This window comes from Drosophila suzukii, chromosome 3 (assembly GCF_043229965.1).
Source record: "Drosophila suzukii chromosome 3, CBGP_Dsuzu_IsoJpt1.0, whole genome shotgun sequence".
Taxonomy (NCBI): Eukaryota; Metazoa; Arthropoda; class Insecta; order Diptera; family Drosophilidae; genus Drosophila; species Drosophila suzukii.
The window spans coordinates 25560962-25580357 of NC_092082.1; the positions used below are offsets into that span (position 1 = coordinate 25560962).

Below are 19396 nucleotides of genomic sequence, written 5' to 3' on the forward strand. Positions count from 1 at the left end.
TCGGAAAGTTTTGCCTTTGGTCACTGCCCCTCAGCTCGGCTCTGTTCCGTTTCGGGCTTTCTTTTTTCAATTTGCATACATCGAGAGAAGTTTGCCTCGCCTGAAAGCCAATGAAAGCCAAAGGAGTGAAGCTTGAATGGATCGCACATGGAGCTCGGCTCAACCTTGGCCGGACAATGCCGGAGCATGTGGGTCGGTGGGGTGCGAGGTGGCCATTGTGCGACTGACTGAGGAGACATTGAATTAAATTTATTTGAAAACGCCAAGCAAAGTCTCCGAAAACTAAAGTTCGATCTCCATCCCCCCTCTTGTTCGCACCCAGCCTGATTTTCCCTTTGGCCGTCAGCAAAAGTTGGACCATTGCTTTGACTTTTAGCCGGGATCCATCCTCACTTTCCCGTGCCACATGTTGTGTTGCATGCTTATTTCGGTATTTTACGCTTCCTTCAGATGCAGCTCCGGCTCTAACTGCTGCGTATTTGTTGTCCTTGTTGTTGTGTCCTTTGCTGCCGCCCGGGCGAAATCAACTTTGACCATTTTAATTAAATTTTTTTGACATTTTGGTTTGCAGCTGCATAATCAAGAAATGTTGACTGGACATGGCTGGCAGGATGTGCCTTCTTGCGGAAGCATAACTTGTCACCAGAAAATAGTTGGCCCACTCCAAGGATATTTTCCCACATACCTGACGAGTCTGCTTGGTGACCCAGATCCGATCGAAATGCTTCGACAATCTAATTAACTCATTGTCAGCCGTCGGAGGTCATTAGGAGCTGCATAAATGCTGGGGATAAATTCCCATTCGCATTTCCATAATCAGCTCAGAGTTGAAAGGCTCCGGACTCCAAGTCTCCCCCCGGCTGTAATTTCATTACTTTGCCTATGAATGAAGCCAATGCGACTAGCCATCAGGCAGAGGAGCGAACTAAGGAGTGGGTGGGGCTCGGAAATAAAATAAAAAACAAGGGAGAACGCTATAGTCGAGTACCTCGACTATCAGATACCCGTTACTCAGCTAAATGGAGATATGCAAGCAGCAAAGCGAGATTAAAATGCGCCACCTACCGGCGGTATACAGATTTAAGCGTTATGGGCGTTAGAGTGGGCGTGGCAAATTTTTTTTTGGATCAATCGATAGGTATTGACGAGACCAATACATTTCAGTTAAAATTTTTTATCTAGCATGAAAATTGTGGGCGTCACAGGGTTTTGCGGTTTGTGGGCGTTAAAGTGGGCGTGGCAAATTTTTTTTTGGATCAATCGATAGGTATTGACGAGACCAATACATTTCAGTTAAAATTTTTTATCTAGCATGAAAATTGTGGGCGTCACAGGGTTTTGCGGTTTGTGGGCGTTAAAGTGGGCGTGGCAAATTTTTTTTTGGGTCAATCGATAGGTATTGATGAGAACATTACATTTCAGTTAAAATTTTCTATCTAGCATCAAAACTGTAGGAGCCACAGTTTTGGGCGGTTTGTGGGCGTTAGAGTGGGCGTGGCACTCTACTGAAACAAACTTGCGCTGCGCAGGAATCTCAGGAATCTGCGTGCCTAATCCCAGTATTGTAACTCTCATAGTTTCCGAGATCTCAGCGTTCATACGGACAGACGGACAGACGGACAGACGGACAGACGGACAGACGGACAGACGGACAGACGGACAGACGGACATGGCTAGATCGACTCGGCTAGTGATCCTGATCAAGAATATATATACTTTATGGGGTCGGAAACGCTTCCTTCTGCCTGTTACATACTTTCCGACGAATCTAGTATACCCTTTTACTCTACGAGTAACGGGTATAAATATGTTGCATAATTTCGAGCTTTGTTCCGACTTAGTACCTTTCCGCACATACACACACGCGTACTCGGGCCTGCAGGCAGATCCTGGAGATCCTTTTGCGTCAACTTAACAGCATAGAAAATATCCAAGGCAACAATAAGAACAATAGTTCCCCTGGGAGCCCTGAGTCCCAGAGTCCTGGTAAAAAGGCAAATGGAGCTCACCCAGACAAACACACTCGCCCACACAGATACACGCATGCAAATCCTTTTGCCTGCCAGCTGCGCTTCTTCTGCTGCTTTTTATTTATTTCTCTTTTTGTGTTTTAACATTTTTATTTTATTTTCACGACGCCTTTTGTGAGCGTCTTTTGGCCCCTACTCGTGGTTCGCCTCAGCGCCAGCTTTTTCAATTTTTCATGCCCACCCCACAAGCTTTGAAGGCACAGTGGGAGAAATCGCAGGGATTAATTGAAAAGTAAATGTTAATAGGTTTAGAAATGAAGTTACTTACAATATCCTTACTTCTTTTAAGTATTGTTTGAGTAACATGTGTTCAATAAATTAAAAATCCAACATAAAATTGCCCCTCTCTATACCGCCAAACAAGCTTTGATGGCTGAGTGGGGGAAATCGCATCGATTAATTGAAAATTAAATGCTATTATGCTAAAAAATCAAGCTATTTACAACATCTATATTTCTTCAAGATATTTTTTGAGTAATATCATAAAAACCTGATTGCATGATAGCATGACAGACTAAAATCCAATATGAAATGGCCCTTATCAGTTTGTTATACAAGATTTGAAGGCACAGTGTCCAAAGTTTCATACATTAATATCATTTTAATAGGCGAAAATGATAGATAATAACCTCAATTTATAAAATAACTTTGTTTAACACGTGTTCAATAAATGGAAATCCAACATAAAGTGGACGTTGCCCATACCCTAGAATCCAAACAAGTTTTAAATGCCTCGAGTGCTGTTTTTTTCGAGAATGACTGACGAATTTCTTCCAGTGTGAATTGAGGAAAGGAATAACATTTTTACATACTCGCCTTACCTTTAAAAATAATATCCCAACGTTCTCTCGTTGGCTTTATTTTGAACCCGCTAACTTGAAACGGAATTCAAATGTATATTTAAATGCGAGGGGATGTGTGGGCTCGCACATGCGACGAGATGGGAGCGGAAGTGAACTGCAGGCAGACGACACAGCCCAGACAAAGAAAAGGCAAGTGGCAGAGGCACGAAGGACGAAGAGACAATCACTAAAGCAACATCTCATTCGTGGCTGCGGCCATCTCTGTTTCCCCAGGACCCTCTGCCTTCCCGGCCTGATGATGTTCCTTTTCCCTATGCAAATCGCATGGCGCTCCTGCCCAGGTTCTCCTACCACTCCGGGCAGCTTAGGCGTGCGTATGAATACGTCTTCATGTGGGTTTTGTATATGTAATATGCGAGCGAATAAACTGAAATAAAAGGAAGTGTGCGAGCTGCAAAATTGAAAAATTCCAAACGAGCACCGCCTCAGTCACCTTCCTCCACATTCAATTGAGATAGCCCTTCCACAACACAGCTAAACACCTTCCGATGCCCAACCAAGATCGGGATGCGCCCAGAATCTTCAAGTAAGCCCAAATAGCTGAAAGCCAACTTTCGGTCGTCAATATCACCATTGTCGGGCTCAGCCCGCATTGATAAGTAATGTGCGGCATGAGGCCTTTCAAAACAATAGAGGAAATATGCAAATGCCCACAAAATGAATCCGAGAGCAAGGGTCTCCTCCGCCGTCTAGAAGCCTGCGAGGATGCGCTGCGGACAGGGCGTATGTGTAATATGATTATCATAACGTCTCTCCAGTCGTTTGCTGCATGGTTTCTTGAATTTATTGTACGACTGTTCCCCCTTCCGATAACAACAGAGCTTCCCGGAGAATCCACTGCCAGGGAACCCATTGCCACCCGACCAAGTCTGGGACCAACCCAGGACTTCAATGCTTTTCCGGATGTTTTCTTTCGTTCTCCGGCGTTTGCTTTCTTTTTGTCTTCAGCTGCATTATTGATAAAATATTTGCAAGTATTTTCTCGTATTTTCTTTTAATATATAATAGGACCAGAGGAATCCAGCAGCTGCAATCATTCTGCGGCCGGGGAAATGCGTTAAAAGCCACCCCACCTCCTTCGGCATGGATTCATATAAGTTGCTTGCAAATGCAACAAGTGAGCCAATATGTCGAGAATTCAAAAGACTTTTTGGGTTTCTTTCGCTGTTCATTTTTTAAATGGTATAAAGGGGACTTAAAAAGGATAGCTCACTCACCTCTTGGACAGTCAATTTCATTGTACATTTGTCAGTAACATTAGCACAAGACGAAACCGATAATTGGCGATGACTTTGAACACTATGTACTAGTTTGTGTGTCGGTTAAGAAGGTTTTCCGGATATTACGCGATTTAGGGCAACTTCGACACCGATAATGCTTTTCTGTCAATTGGAAGGATCGAAGTATGGCTGCTGCCGCGTTTGATGTTTGATTAGTTTTTGGTACCTGGCAATTTTCGATTTATGCACTCTATTCAAGCCCGATTTGCAGGTGCTCGCTGGCAGATTATCTAGATTTGGCACGGCACTGTCTGTATGCACTCATGCGGTTCAGAGGCCCTTCGCAGACCAGACACGCCCACTCCCACGCACTTGCCGCCCTTCTGTTTGCTTATTAATTCGAATTCTGGCAAATATTCGCGCTGTGCCGTCGGCTATTTTGGCACAATGTTTGTGTTGTTTTAGTTTTTAAGTGTTTTGGCCCGCCAAGCAGTGCCAGAATTCGCGGTCTTAATGCCTGCGGCGGCTTATTTTATTAGGGCTTATTTTATTAGCGAGCGATTTGCTCGAAGTTGCGCTTTTGTGTTGATTTAATTTACACTTTGCGTGCGCTATATGCGGAATGTGTTCTAGGGAGGGCTCTTGAACTTATGTTATAGCAACCACTTTAGTTATTTAATTACCTACTGTGCAAGTTGATATGTGGGCAATCGGTTTAATTAGGCGCTCTGCTAAGCTAGGAAACGTTGCGTATACGTAACGTCGCCATGTACCGGTTAATAAAACCCACTTATTAGGCACCTGATATTAGGATAGAGGGTGGGATACATTGCGTATACGCACCGTTTTCAAGATTATTATGGCGTGATTTGATTTTGATATTGCAAGGGGTAGGACTACCATGAAAAACTGCGGAATGCCGAACTAGCAGGCTTACCAGCAATGAGCAGTTAGAGGTGCCAGTTGGCCAGCGGACTCAGTTTTTCCGGCCACATGCTCGCCAACTTGTTACACAATTCGCACACACTCTCACACCCGCAAAGGCGAGTCGAACTTTTGGCGCCAAAATGTAATAAATTGCCTTTTCTTTTCACATTTGTTCACTAAAGCGGCGAATCGGTCCGGAGTGCCACAGTCGCACACACTGGTGGTTCAAGTTGCCATTGCGAGGCGCGCAGGCTGGCAGCTGAACTAAACTGCAGTTAAATTCGTCGGCCGAGGAGCAACAAAAATTAATGCAAAATTGCATACACACGACCCGACGAGCGGCTGCGATTGCGATTGCGAATGCGATGGCACTACGTCGATTTCGGTCTCGAAGGATACAGCGATGAGCAGGAGCAGCAGGAGCAACAGCGGCGGCAGCAGCTCATTGTTGCGCTTGCCACATTGAATGCGTTGCGTTTTATGGCGGCGTTAGCCAGATGCGACGATGCGACTACCGGCCGCATTGCCAGCTCCAGCTTTCAGGACACGGCCACAGGACACAGATACGCACACACACACAGGGGCACGGTGCACGGACAATGGCGTCGTCGGGAGATGAGCAACAGTCGGCTGGCAGTTAACTTCCGCGTTCCGCTCTCGTCGGCTCTTCTGGCCGTCGGCTCCTGGCTGCTGGCCTGGTCGGCTTTCTCAGCTTTCTCGGCTTTCTCGGCTTTCTCTCCGCCCGAATTCGGCCAGCTGTGTTTTCAACAATAAAAGTTATGCAAAAGCCGAGACAGCAGCGCAGCGCCTAAAAGTGTGCAGCACGAGTGTAATGGCCATCGCTCAATGTGTAAGTGTAAGTCCTCGGCCGGCGTCGGCGTCTGCGTCGCAGCAGCCATTAATGAGCAGCTCGGCTCCTGCGAGCAGGACTCTCCAGGAGCAGCCCCCTCCTGCGAGGAGCTTTCGGGGAGCTTGGCTTGGCGCTTCCCCTAAAGGACCTCTGTTGGCTAACAGCAGTGGGAGCTTTAAGCTGTTGGTGTACCTCGGAAGCTTCGGAGGGGAGTAGGCTCCATTGGAATAGGAGTTGCCAGATGTAGACAGGAGAATGTAGAATGTAAGATGTAACAACATCTCATGCTTAATGCATAGGAGTGCTAAATATTTCACAGTGGTCGCTCAACACCAATTGGAATGGGGCAACTAGGTACAAATAACAGTTACTTGCTTTCTCTTATAAAACTTTTACATTTTATACAGAAGATTACAAATATATTCTTAAATAATTAATAACAACCCATTTAACTAACAGAAAAGCTCCTATAACATTGGAAAGGACATGCCATTAGGGGCTTATACGTAACAGAGTATCTGAGGGGTTGCAATGTTAGCCCAGATTATCTAACTACCCCTCAGCAGGCAGGGGTAACGGAAAACTTGACGAAACTTCTGCAAGTTACAGCAAACAGGGGTAGTTTGAAGACGCGAGAGAGGGTGGATGTTTGGATTAAGGGTCGTAAGAGCAGCGCTACAATCAATGTTAGGCAGTTTGCATAGCACACTGTAAGCAGATAACTCGGCAAAACATTGCAATTTCTAAACACGCTTTGAAATGTCAGCGTATTGTCATCAAATAAATATACCTTTTTGAAAGGCGAAGAAATTCAGGAGGCAGATATAGGATCTTTAACTGAGGCTTATTTGAGCCTAAGTGTGTGCAGTTTTTCACTACTGCTGTTAACCGACTTTGTGAATGGGATGCTTTCAGACTTTTATGGCTTAGCTTTTCAACAACACCACCTAGAGGAGCGGAGCTTTAGGCAGGCGAGCCTCGATTGCAACTATCGTAAAACGCTCGTTTTATAGCCGAAACTTGCACCATAAAGTGCACTATAATGAAATGTGCACTGGACTACATTAGAATCTGCTTAGAGGGGCGAGCTACTTTCTGGGAAGGAATTGGGAACGGAACCCCAAGCATTTTGCCACCTGAGCACTCACTGGGTCAAATCCATCCACGCTTTTCCGCGCGCTAAGCACATTTCTTTCGCCAGACCCTTAATTTCCTGGCATTCGCCCGACACCTTTACGGTATTCATGACTGCCGCCCATCCTGGATGTCCTGCAGCTCTCGCAGGTTGCCGCCGTGCGAGCAGCTCACGTATAAATATTTTACGACGTCCTTCAGTCATTTACTTTTATTGCAATATTTGCTCACTCAACGTTTATGATGATCATTTTAAGCCATTTTTATGGCCAGCTGCTGCCGCTGCTGCTCTGCATGAATCACAGTCGAGCGGAAGTGGGGGTCGGAGGGGCTCCGGGGACATGTGAGTGCCGAGTCCTTTCGCTTGTGTGTCTGTCTGCGGGGAGAAGTCCACCGACGTTGCTAAATATTTGTCTGCCTGCAGCCCAGCCCAAGTCCCCGTCCCGGCACTTGGCTACTTTGCTGCTTTTTATATAAATGGCAGCTCATTAAATGGCTGGCATCGTTTTCGCCTCCGAGGGGTCAAAAGCGCAAATTGGCCAGGTGTGTTTGGGTTCCCGGACATGCGTAGGGGGTGGACAGAGTGGGGAAAGTGGGTAGGAGGACGGTTAACACCCTTCCCATCCTTTAGCTGCGTACTTAAAGTAGACCAGGCGCAGGGATTCCAATTTGCACACAACACTGGGGGCCACTGGCCAGCAACTTCTCGCCACGTAATGAGCTGCAACTTTCGCACTTGCACGTGCCTCGTCCGCCCAAAACTATGTCAACGGCCGGACTCCGAATCGTAGAAAGTCGGGGCTTAGTTATGAGCTGAAAAGTGTGCTAAAGTTTCCGGGCACTCCACTTAACGCTCGACTGCTTAGCCCCGAGCCCTTTCGTCCTACAGTCCTAGTCCATCAGTTGGGCTGGCACAAATGGCACTTCATTTGATTTAAATTGATACGATGTCAGCTTGCATTTCATTTGCAAAATGGAAGGACTAAAAAGTGGATTGAAGCAGTCCCAGTTATAAGTTATAATGGCCTGACCACAACATCCCACTTGACGTCGACCAAAAGACCTGCTCAAGTGCTTGGCCAGCAGTTGAAAGCAAAATTTTGTCATCTCAATGGAGATTGAAAAGTCACTTTGTGCAGGAGTAGTCCCCTCCTGCCGGTCCCTTTCGGCCTGAGTGTGTGTGGCGTACTTGAGATTACCAAATTACAGTTGCACAATATTTGAGGCATACACTTAGGCGCACTTAGGGCCAGAAGCCACTCTCGGTTATCAATAACCATCTCCGGCCGAACGGAGAACTTTTGCACTGCCGCCCGCTTGGCGGGCACTCGGCCGAGCGCCTAAAAGGCGGCTGCACTTTTTGTCTATTACTTCGGTGCATCAAACTGCCATTCTGTTTGTTTGCCAGCTGCGCAAGGAGGCTTCCTGCGCCGTGGGCGGCTGTGCTCCAGTAAACTTTGCCGAGTCGACAAAAGCAAAAACGCTGGCGAAGTAACACATGATTGGAGATGGCCGCGGCCGGGTGGAGAAGCCAGCAAACTTGGGCGAAAGTTTGGCAGAGAGAAATCGGGCTTAGTTTCTAATTCAATTTGTCAAGCTGCTTTGCTCGAAAGTCCTTGCCAAACTGTCCACAATAATCCAAAATTGACTAACCAAATAGAAATCACACACAGCAGAAAAGGCAATGAAGCGTTTATCCCATGTTATTCAATTGGACATTTGCGAAAAATTAAACACAGTCTGCAGTTCGGGCACAAACAAATGCAAAATGCACCCCTGCCCACTGGTAATCTGTCTGCAACCCCAACCCTGCTCACTCCCACGTGGGATGAGGCAACAACAATTGCAATTGCAGGACCCCGAACCCCGAACACAGAACCCCAACCCGGGACAAAAGAACACGGACTGAAACCCCTACAAAACACAGTCCATTGCACACACATCGACAATGACAAGTACATGGGCATAATAAAGTCTTGGAATTTATTTTTATGTGCATATAATGGGGGACTGCACCCTCATGCCACCCCACCAACCCCATCCATGGTCCCCCAGAGACGCATTTCATCCGGCAGAGCGGAAACTGAAACAAGGACGCAGTGACTTCGCCTGTGTCCAATGCGTTTTGACCCGGCCTAGTCCGCATCGAATTTTCGAATTTGGCCAATATTTGCTTAGTTATTTGGAGATTATCCTAATTGAGAATCTCGGCGTTGTGCTCCGAGGGGGTCCTGGCCCGCAAGGGGTGATAAGACCGGGCCCAGATAGATAGATGTGTGTCTCTGCCTGGCAGCATCCTTCAAATGAAGCGGAACCATGAAATTGTCGCAATCAAAAGTACGGGGCACTGCGAGAAATGTTTTTGTATCACTCCGTATCAGAAATACTCGGCTTGGGGTGACCTGTGCCAGTCCTTTTCTCTGCCAAGTGTCCTCCTCCCCACAACTCTGGACAAATGAAACTCAAACAAAGTCGGATCTTGACCACTTTCTCCCCCATCTGTCAGGCCCTGTCACAATTCATTACGAGTCCTCAATGCCGGGCAAAGAAAACATAAATAAACTTTTTGTTTTAGATTTCATGACAAATGTACAGAAATAGCCATTTCCATCAACTCTCTGCCCCGGAACGGAATTATCGCTGGAGGAAAATATTTGCACAGGCGAAAGGTTCGGCTCGGGGATTCTGGTCAGGCGGCGCAGGACAAGTGTACGGACCCAGGAAGCCGACTGTCGAGGCTAAAAAGGATTACTTATCGCATATTTTGACATAAGTTAAGTTCATCAGTGAAATACGAGAGTCAATTGTTCGCCTTCGAAAGGGGACCGGTGGAGGTGGAGGGGCCTTAAACCAATGTCAGACAGACAGACGGCCAAAGGCGTGTGATGGGTCAATTGTGATAAGCCGAATGTCCGAGCCACCCCTGACTGCTCCTTTGTTCTAGGCCCACTTCTGGCCGGCGTTTATTTGCATTCGCCTTTGTTTGTGTTTGCAGTGAAATCGAGGCAGGACGAGCAGGACGAGCCGAACGGCCAGGACGACTGTAAAATTGGAAAATATCTATCGAACAATTGACAGTTTAGGGGCGGATCCCGGCAAAAGCCGACAATTGACGGACGGCATTCTGGACATATGCAAAGGGCCAATCCCAGCTCGGGTTATTTACAATGTGAGCGGAAAATAATGCCAAGATTTGTAGCTGCAAAAAGGATTTAACTACGGCTTTATTTTTGGGACTCTGCCTTCTTTTTGCCTCAATCAACCGAAAAATCAAAGGGTTTCCTGAAATCCTTTGTTAAAGGTTACCGTAATTCTGAAATCTAAAATTGGAGAGTTCCCCTGTGATCGTAAGTGTTGTGTTAATTGTGCCCTGATTAATTGGATGGAGGACTTTAAGGCGGACACGAAACGGCTTTAAGTACGCAACGATTGCGTGTATCTGATAGCTGACTTCCGGTTGTCCTGAGGCCGAACTAGTCAGCCGTGGGCCATCCACAAGTCAAAGCAACAACAGTCGGGAACTACTTCTGGAAAGGAGCCGGGGATACAACGTCGAAGGCAGCCTTGTCTGGTTGTAAAGATATAAAGTCAGACAACGGCAACAACAGGACCTCCGCAGAAGGAGCAGCCGAGGAGGCCAAAGAACAGGCGGTGGCTGTGTCCTGGTCCTCTGGGTTGTCAGCTGCAGCGGCGGCGATTTGTAGCGCCACAAGGATAATCACACTTTTAATCGTGATTTAAGTTTATGGCGCTGGGCGCTCGTTTAGTCTCCGGTTTCCTGTTACTTGTTACCAGTCCTTGTTACAGCCACGATGCATCTCGCAGCATCTGCCACGACTTTTTCAATTCCTTTCTCACGGCTTCATCGCAGGGCGGAGCTGTCTGCTTGTTAAGTTTGCCGCTTTCATTTTTGTATTTTTTAATGATTTTTATTGCATAACTGGCGGCGTCTGCTCGACCCGGCCTGCCAGGCAATTGCACTTTGCCACATTTTATGGCCCTCCCGGGGAACGAGCCAACAATGGCGGGGATATGATGTTTCTGCCCGGGGCCAAACAGCCGATTGGGGGCAGACAGGAGTCAGGACAGCTCCAGGCCAGGGACAGTGGAACACCCGATAGGTACACGTACTCTGATGACTCAATTCTCCTCGGATAATCATGGCCAGCTCCCACTGATCCGAATTCCCTTCGGATCCAGCCCCTGCCCCTCGTCACTGGACCCACATAAATCTCAGGACCGCACACCTTTCCGAGCGCTTCCTGCGTAATTTGTTGCTAAACAAACTCTCATTTACCTCTTGCTCTGACTGGACCGCTCTCCGGTTCGTTTACTTTTACAAATTATAAGCACTCACATAAATTTCACTTACTGCCGCCGGACTGGGCGCCAAGTTCGGGCCAGGTTCTGGATGGTGGGACTGAGCTGGCTCTGAGCTATGAGCACCGAGCACTTTTTGTGAGACGTAATTAGAAGGAAGGCCCGGCCACTGGCCAACTTGAGGCGAAGGTGATGCGAACGGGGTGGCGGGGAATTGGCCACTTGAAATGCAAATTGCGTGCAAATTATGGCAAGCTGGCATCCAACCGGGCAGGTGAACAAGTTGCCGCTTGCCCGCCGCCCTCCTGATTCATTGCGAAGGCTCCGGAAAAGGAAATATTACTTGGGAGTTCCGGAAAGTTGTGTTTTTAATTGCAGGAGTCCTAATTCAATTTGCAGCCATGCATTTTATGCATCCTTCTTTCCGGGAGCACCATCCCTTGTTCCAATATTTCCCACGAAATCGTTTTAAAATCAAGAACGAATCTGCGGTAATATTACAGTCAAAACAAACATTTTTAAGACACCAACACTTAACGGGGTTTTAATAATTCACAGGCTTTTTTCAATTTTTTACTAGTGGAAGGAACTTTTGAGGGGTATCTTCTCTAGTTCTAGGCAGGTTGTCAAACGAGTATTATATACAAACTGTATCTACAATCAAAACTTATGGTATAACTTTGTTTGAAGAGAAAGTTTTTTAAGAAGTAGTTGCTAAGGCTGGAAACCCATTAGCTTTAAAATTTGTAACCAAGTTATTGAATGACTTACGTTTTTGCAGATGGCAAAAGTTATGTAAACTGCACTCAGGGAACAACACCGTACTAAGATCAAGTAAAAAAAAGGTCTTAATTTAAGAACGATTTCATCCTTATCATTTTAATACCGATCGTATTGTAAACGTTACTACATTGAGCAAATTTTGGATTTAAATACCTGTCAACTCTAATAATTCCCAACTGTTTATTCTCAAAGTGCTCAGTACATAAGGCGCATAAGATACGCAGTGTTAATGCCCGTTAGGGGCAAGTCGTAAGTAAACGTACAATATTAATGTAAGTTAGATATATCTAGTCTTTTTCATTTTCAGTTTCCAATACTTATTTCTCATACTAGCATATAATGAAAACCCAATAAACATTTACAAAATACGTATATTGATTTAAGAATTATTTCGTCTTTAGTTCATAAATCGTACTTGTTATACCCGTTACTCGTAGAGTAAAAGGGTATACTAGATTCGTCGGAAAGTATGTAACAGGCAGAAGGAAGCGTTTCCGACCCCACAAAGTATATATATTCTTGATCAGGATTACTAGCCGAGTCGATCTAGCCATGTCCGTCTGTCCGTCTGTCCGTCTGTCTGTCCGTCCGGATGAACGCTGAGATCTCGGAAACTATGGGAGCTAGGCTATTGAGATTTGGCGTGCAGATTCCTGAGCTTCTTACGCAGAGCAAGTTTGTTTCGTCACAGTGCCACGCCCACTCTAACCGCCCGAAACTGTGGCTCCTACAGTTTTGATGCTAGAATAAAAATTTTAACTGAAATGTGTTGTTCTCATCAATACCTATCGATTGACCCAAAAAAAGTTTGCCACGCCCACTTTAACGCCCACAAACCGCGAAAACCTGTGACGCCCACAATTTTCATGCTAGATAAAAAATTTTAACTGAAATGTATTGGTCTCGTCGATACCTATCGATTGATCCTAAAAAAAATTTGCCACGCCCACTCTAACGCCCATAACGCTTAAATCTGTATACCGCCGGTAGGTGGCGCATTTTAATCTCGCTTTGCTGCTTGCATATCTCCATATAGCTGAGTAACGGGTATCTGATAGTCGAGGTACTCGACTATAGCGTTCTTCCTTGTTTTTAGTACAAATATGACTATACTTAAGAATTATTCATACTTGATTGTAGACCGAAAGGTTCTTAAAACTTACTGAAATCGAGTACATGCTGTCTGAAAAATTCGTACTTGAAAGCTTTACTTTGTTTTCGGGACTGGGATTTTCTATGTCTGGCGAAGTTTTGAAGCTACATTTTTTCTCTGAGTGTGAACTAAGTCTTGTAGGATGTTCCCATTTTTCAATATAAGGAGTCTGACATACAAAAAGAGAGCTACTCACCGTTATTATGAGTTAGGAAGGCGTTCTCCGCTTCCGACGAGGATGATCCCTGGTGCTCGTTGTTGGCGTTGGAGGAGGAGGATGAGTTGGAGAAGTCGTAGGGATGGGTCAGGCTGTTGGTGCCGCCAGCGGAGGCAGCCAGGGCCTTGAACAGGTGGGCGGTGCGCTGCTGCGTCTGCTGCTGCAGCTGTTGCTGCTGTTGCTGTTGCTGCTGCTGCTGCGGCGGTATATAGGGATTGTTGTAGATGTTGCGACTGTCATTCGAGGGCTGCAGGTTGTATTGGTTCTGCTGCTGCTGGAGCGTGTTATTGGCACTCAGAAGACCGTTGACCGTGAAATGCCGGGATTTGGCTGAAAGAAGAGAGAACCGAAAAGCGTTAGAATGGGGGGATGGAGAACAAGGAAGTGGCTGAAAGGGGCTAAACTTTTTCCATGTCACGACAGTTGCTGCCCCCCCGCCCCCTTGGGCCTAATTGCATGCATTGAAATATGCAAATGAGTGATTGTGTGTCTGTGTGTGCTCGCTTCAATTAAAGCATTTTCACTGCCGCCTCGCAAAGGTTTGAGGTTTTCACTTTTCCTCCGCCCATCGTTGTCGCCTATTGTTGCTTTTCTCATATGAATTATGCATGGCAATAACAAGAACAACAACGCACCCCCCACCCCCTTGCCACATTGCTGTTGCTGTTTTGCGGAAATAATGTTGACGCGGAAGCTGTGATAATGAAGCAGGGAAAATCAGAGTGTCGCCTCCCCGCTGCCCACAAAAAATTATGCTAACCCTTTCAATTTTCCACAAACAGCCCGCTCGGAAAAGTTCCTCCTTGCCGGCAGCTCCTGCCCGTGGTTGTAGTTGTTGTTGCCGCTCTTTGCATATTAATTATGCATGTTTTGGTTGGTGTGAAGGCATCAACACATTGTTTGAATTTTAAGCAACACAAGCGACAAAATTAGGGGTAAACTGCTCATCGGGGGAGGGGCAGGCGTATTGGCCCCCTTTCGGCTTTTCGGTTGCCTTTCACACTGATTTGCTCGGCTTTTGGTAGCCAACTGTGTAAATATGAAGTGCGAAAGATAACGAGCTAATAACTCTGTTAATTTTTGGCCCTGATGTACGTGCGTTTCAGTGTCTGCATGGTGAAACACGTCCTTAGCGTCGTGTCCTGGCAAAAACTGATATAGGACTGACTATTTTATCGAAAGATAACAGTATTTGCAATTTGTAGTGACACAGTTCATTGTTATAGTCGTTAGTTTAAAATCGATTCGATTTTTGAATGCCACATTTCCAAGAATTAATATTTTTAAAAAGGTTTAACAGCAGAAAGTTGCTGACATCAATTAAGCATATTCCTGTAAAAGTTCGATGGAAAAATACCAGTGCAGTTAAATACTACAGCTCTTGGCGTAAACCAATATTTTTACCACTTTTTAAAGTTGTAGGGCTTGGTGACGTACTGATAAAAACATTATAAAACACTTTGCGGATGTGAAAAGTATTAATTTCTTCTTTAAGAAAAGGTGAAAATTTGTTTATACAATGGAATACAAATTTAACTACAGTTAGTTGGAATTTTTGACGTGACGCCACTTATAAGATTTGACGAGTTCGTTACCTTACCCTACTCGTCACCTTATCCCACACTCCCCTATTTTAATAGGTTCTTGCACCACAGAATCCCATACTGGTTCGTTCCCTTTTTATTTTAAACCGCAAAGCTAAACCAATCTCGAACAATTTCTACTCTTTTATGCCCCAATCAATCGATTACGTCCGAACAATTACCCCATCGGTATTCTTCGCAAACATATTCCGCTTTAAAGGTCAGTTCCACTCGCTCGCAGCCAGGCCATCAATGTCAATTTCCTGGAGATAAAAATTCTGGGGGCAACACGCGTCGCGGTTTAAAAAGCAATGCCAATAAATTTTCACTAGAACGAATTTATTGGTAAATCCCCACCGTAGGCGGCTTTATGACACAGCCAGGCCAACTGGAATCAACTCGTTGAAGCCGGGGCAAATCTGCGACGCGTCTAAATGTCAATAAAAAACACATTCGGCCACCCAACGATTTCTGATGGCTTGGGGAAATTTGCCTCGTTTAGCGAGGGAATAATGACACAAAATCGCATAATTCGACAACGCAGAAAGGGTTCGTCGTGGGGTGAGGCCCACAACACAACACAACAAAGAAACCAAATTGTCGCCCCAGAAAAAGTCAAGGAAGCAGCGTCCAAATGGCCTGATTTAGTAGTCGCTTGGGGCACCAACTCCGCAGAGGCAACAAAGTATTGGCAGCAACAAAGGAATAAAGCATTTGCGTCTCCATGTGGCGAAGAAAACTAGCGGCAACAAAAACAAAATAAATGTGTAAAAATTGTGTGGCAATAAAATTTGCGTAAATAGTCCAATTTGCATTGAATGTTGCCCTTATTTATGGGGCTATGGCGCAATCAGGCTGCCCTGAAAGTGGGACGGGACTGGGATGGGATGCCTTTGTTGTTGTTTGTTTCCCTGCCAGCGAAGTGTAAATTTGCCAAATTTTGTTAAAAGCAAAATAAATAAAAACTGTATACTATATACGGGCAATGGCTGGAAATGGAAAATGGAAATGGAAATGGGCCTGCGAGGGCACTGGGGACAGCTCCGAATAGGATTCTATTTTTCAGGATTATCAACGGAACATTTTCGGGCCGAAATTGGGCATTACTTGGGGGACGAGTGGTGTGTGTGTGGAAAACTTCAAGACTAGTCGGATATTGGGGATGAACGGCCACGGGGGATTATGTAATCTTGCGCAATCCACGTAATTAATTCACCAACCAATCAATCCGCAAGCGAAGCTCCCTTTGTTTCGCCGCCAACTTTGGCCAGACGAAAGCACTCGAAACTTTTCACTCACAATGCCCCCAATCAGGTCTCCACCAACAACAACTGGAACAATTAACAATCGATGCAGCCAATTAACAATTAACAGGCAGCCCGAAATGGAAGCCAAAGAAAGTTGCTGCTGGAAAACTTCGTGGAATATAAAGCCCTGCGAAGGTACAACTTTTAAACCGATTAACCCAAGCCCAAAGAATTTTATAAATAAATGCCAAGTGGAGTATAAATATTTCAAGCCCTCAAAAAATCATCCAAGGACAGACGCATCGATTGATCCTCATTAACGATTCATTACAGCCTGATTCGGTGTTCACACGCACGGCCAACTGGCACCCACTAATAATAGTCACACTCTTTAAACTGTTCTAGGTTGGACACTCAAATGGCCGCAATTATGGGAACTTAAGTGTGAGGCAGCACTCTTCATCGAATCACAGTTCTTCAAGCTCCCTGCCACTTAGGTACACTTTCAAAACTAAGCGCATTAAAACCGCTTGAGGATTGGGTCTGATCCCCGGAACACTCGAACAGATGTCCTGGCATTTGAAATTCACAAAACTAAAAGCACTGGGGAAATGCGAGTGCGAATGCGATTGTGAATGTCAATGCCGCTGACTCATCCTCTTGGCAAAGGACAAACACCTTGTTGTCCTGGCGGATGGCAGTGAAGCTGTCAGTGACAGTTGGCTGTTGTCACCCCGGCGCATCCTCTGCAGCCGAGGAATCGCGGAAATTCGCCCAGCTGAGCGAAGACGGCACAGAAGTTATCCGCCTGAATAATTCCGACCAGGATTAGAGGTGGGGCGGAGGGGTCCGCTGGCCTCTAATGCATGTTTGGCATTTACATAATTTCCACCGGGGAAGGGTTTGGAACGAGGGGTTGCAGGCACTTGACTCGCACCAGCCCGAAATCCCAACCGAGCCAAATATCAATTACAGCCAGCAATCCGAACAACACGGCAAAGGATCGGAGATGACACAACAAGCAAATTAATTGAAATCAATGCAAATGCCCAGGCCCAGAGGACCTCGCAGGACGCGACTTAAGGGTTGGGTTTTCCATTTCTATGGGCAATCGCATTTGGCAGCGGCTTAAGTCGCGCCCCTTCCGCGTCCGGCCTCCGTTCGCCATTGTTGTCAAACATGTCAAAGCAATTGCAAACATTTGGGCTGCCTTTCATTTATTAGCGAGTTGAATCAGTTTTATTTTTTCACTCGTTCGCTTGATCTACGGATTCGATTTCGCGGTTTGCTGAGCACCGGTTTGCTGAGCGGAGATAGCGCTCCGATAAGCAGAGTCCTGCCGGCAGTTCGTCCTTGCCAGCGGCGGTCGCTTTCAGATCAATAAGTAACCCATTGGTCGGCGGCCTTTGTGCAATATGTCAGCCTGTTCTGGTGGCTTCTGCGGCCATTCAATGGCTCAACGGGGCATATTGTTCTGGAGAGGTCCTCGAACATATGCCGCAATTAAATGTGTCGCCTTTAATTAATGTGCAAGCTCAGAGTCTTGGGCTCCGAAAAGGCTATCGAGGAAAACTAGTTTTGGGACTGGTCTTAAAAATAATTAAAATGTAATTATTTAATTAGATAAACTTTTTTATATATTATTTAATAAAAATAAAAATATTTCATAATCGAATTATTTTCTTCGAGTGCGTTTTGTCTCATTTGCGTGGAAGTGATCAGAAGTGATTTATTCGAGACTTTGAGAACCGGACGAATCGAGTAGTCACAGCTAAAGCTTATAAATGTTACATTTTGTGACGAAAAATGTTTGTACACTCGAATAAATAAATACACCACCGTAAATGTTTTCATACTATATAGAACATAAACGTCCGATCAGGCACGTTTTAAAACAACTTCTGGGGCATCTTTAATGACTATTGGGAAAATTTTGAATCCACAGTTTTACAACCGAACTCGCAAACGATATTAAAAAAGAAGGACAAACCGATTTTGGCTGTATCAAATCATCTACTGATTCTAATCAATATATACATATTTGGTATATATACATATCAAACAAAAACACCTCTTAACGAGGTAAAAAGCAGTGGCGAATGCGCCTTTAACAAAAATTTCTGATACCAACAATTGTGACGAAAAATGATATTACATTCGATAAAATAAATAATCTATATTACATTTATGATTTCGGCCCGCAACAGTAATTCTCAACTCAATTTTGAGAAAATAGTCAAAAAGTGGTTTAAAAAGTAACTTTTTGTCATAACTCGAAATCTATTATATTCAGACAAGTTTACTATATAAAGGGTATTTAGCGAATTAAATTATCTTTTCTGAGATATACAGCACGTGTCTGTAGCATTAGTTCTTTAGATACTATAAGCATTTTAAATCTGTCTTTTTTTTTTGGATTTTCCGCTAAACTAGCGGGTTTTTCCAAAAGTCGTAGAACTAACGTTTTCTAATTCAAGCTCTCTATACACCCATAGGGTTTCCAAAACACTAAAACTAAGATGGGATGCATACAAGCCCACAAACAAAGGGACAAACATTTTCATTTTGGAAAGAAGAAGAAAATCTTGTTTTTTGAATTACTTTTGAACGGGACAACAAATGAGGTGTCATTCGACGCGTATTCTCTGTAAGAATAAAACTGGCTAAACAGCCGGCGGCTTTTATTCCTACCGTATCCAGCAGCTCCAATTTTTTAAATTTTTACTTTTACACTTTCACCGCTTTTTCTCCCAAACAAATCTATATCTCGAAAGTCTTGGTATGCAATCTTCTTAGTTAGTGCGATACCTTTCGATTGGTGTATCACTCGTTACGATCGGACCATAATGGCAGATTTTCAATTCTGCGGCTATACATATATAGTAGTTGTCTTCGCACACTCTCTTGCGCGCTTCGCCACTACGTGTACTGCCGTCCACAGTGTTGGTCGGAAAACTCTTCTTCTATTGTCTCTGCAAGGGTATACTAACCTATAGTGAATCGTCTACAGTATACTTGCGAAATTAAAATGATCTAATGATAACATTCTTAGCTCTTATTATTGTGGGA

General features: G+C 45.0%; 1 protein-coding gene across 6 annotated transcripts in view; it reads right to left on the reverse strand.

The window, feature by feature from the left end:
* The window catches only part of Ten-m (teneurin transmembrane protein Ten-m), a 346722-nt gene that overhangs the window by 279242 nt on the left and 48084 nt on the right, over nt 1–19396 (reverse strand). For 5 of the 6 annotated variants that reach the window (XM_070995750.1, XM_070995749.1, XM_070995748.1 and 2 more), the window contains exon 3: nt 13477–13827. In XM_070995750.1, coding sequence (XP_070851851.1) covers nt 13477–13827 — 351 coding nt within the window. Of the gene's footprint in view, nt 1–4110; nt 4154–13476; nt 13828–19396 lie in introns of those variants that run through there. The other variant, XM_070995747.1, reaches the window with a different exon arrangement.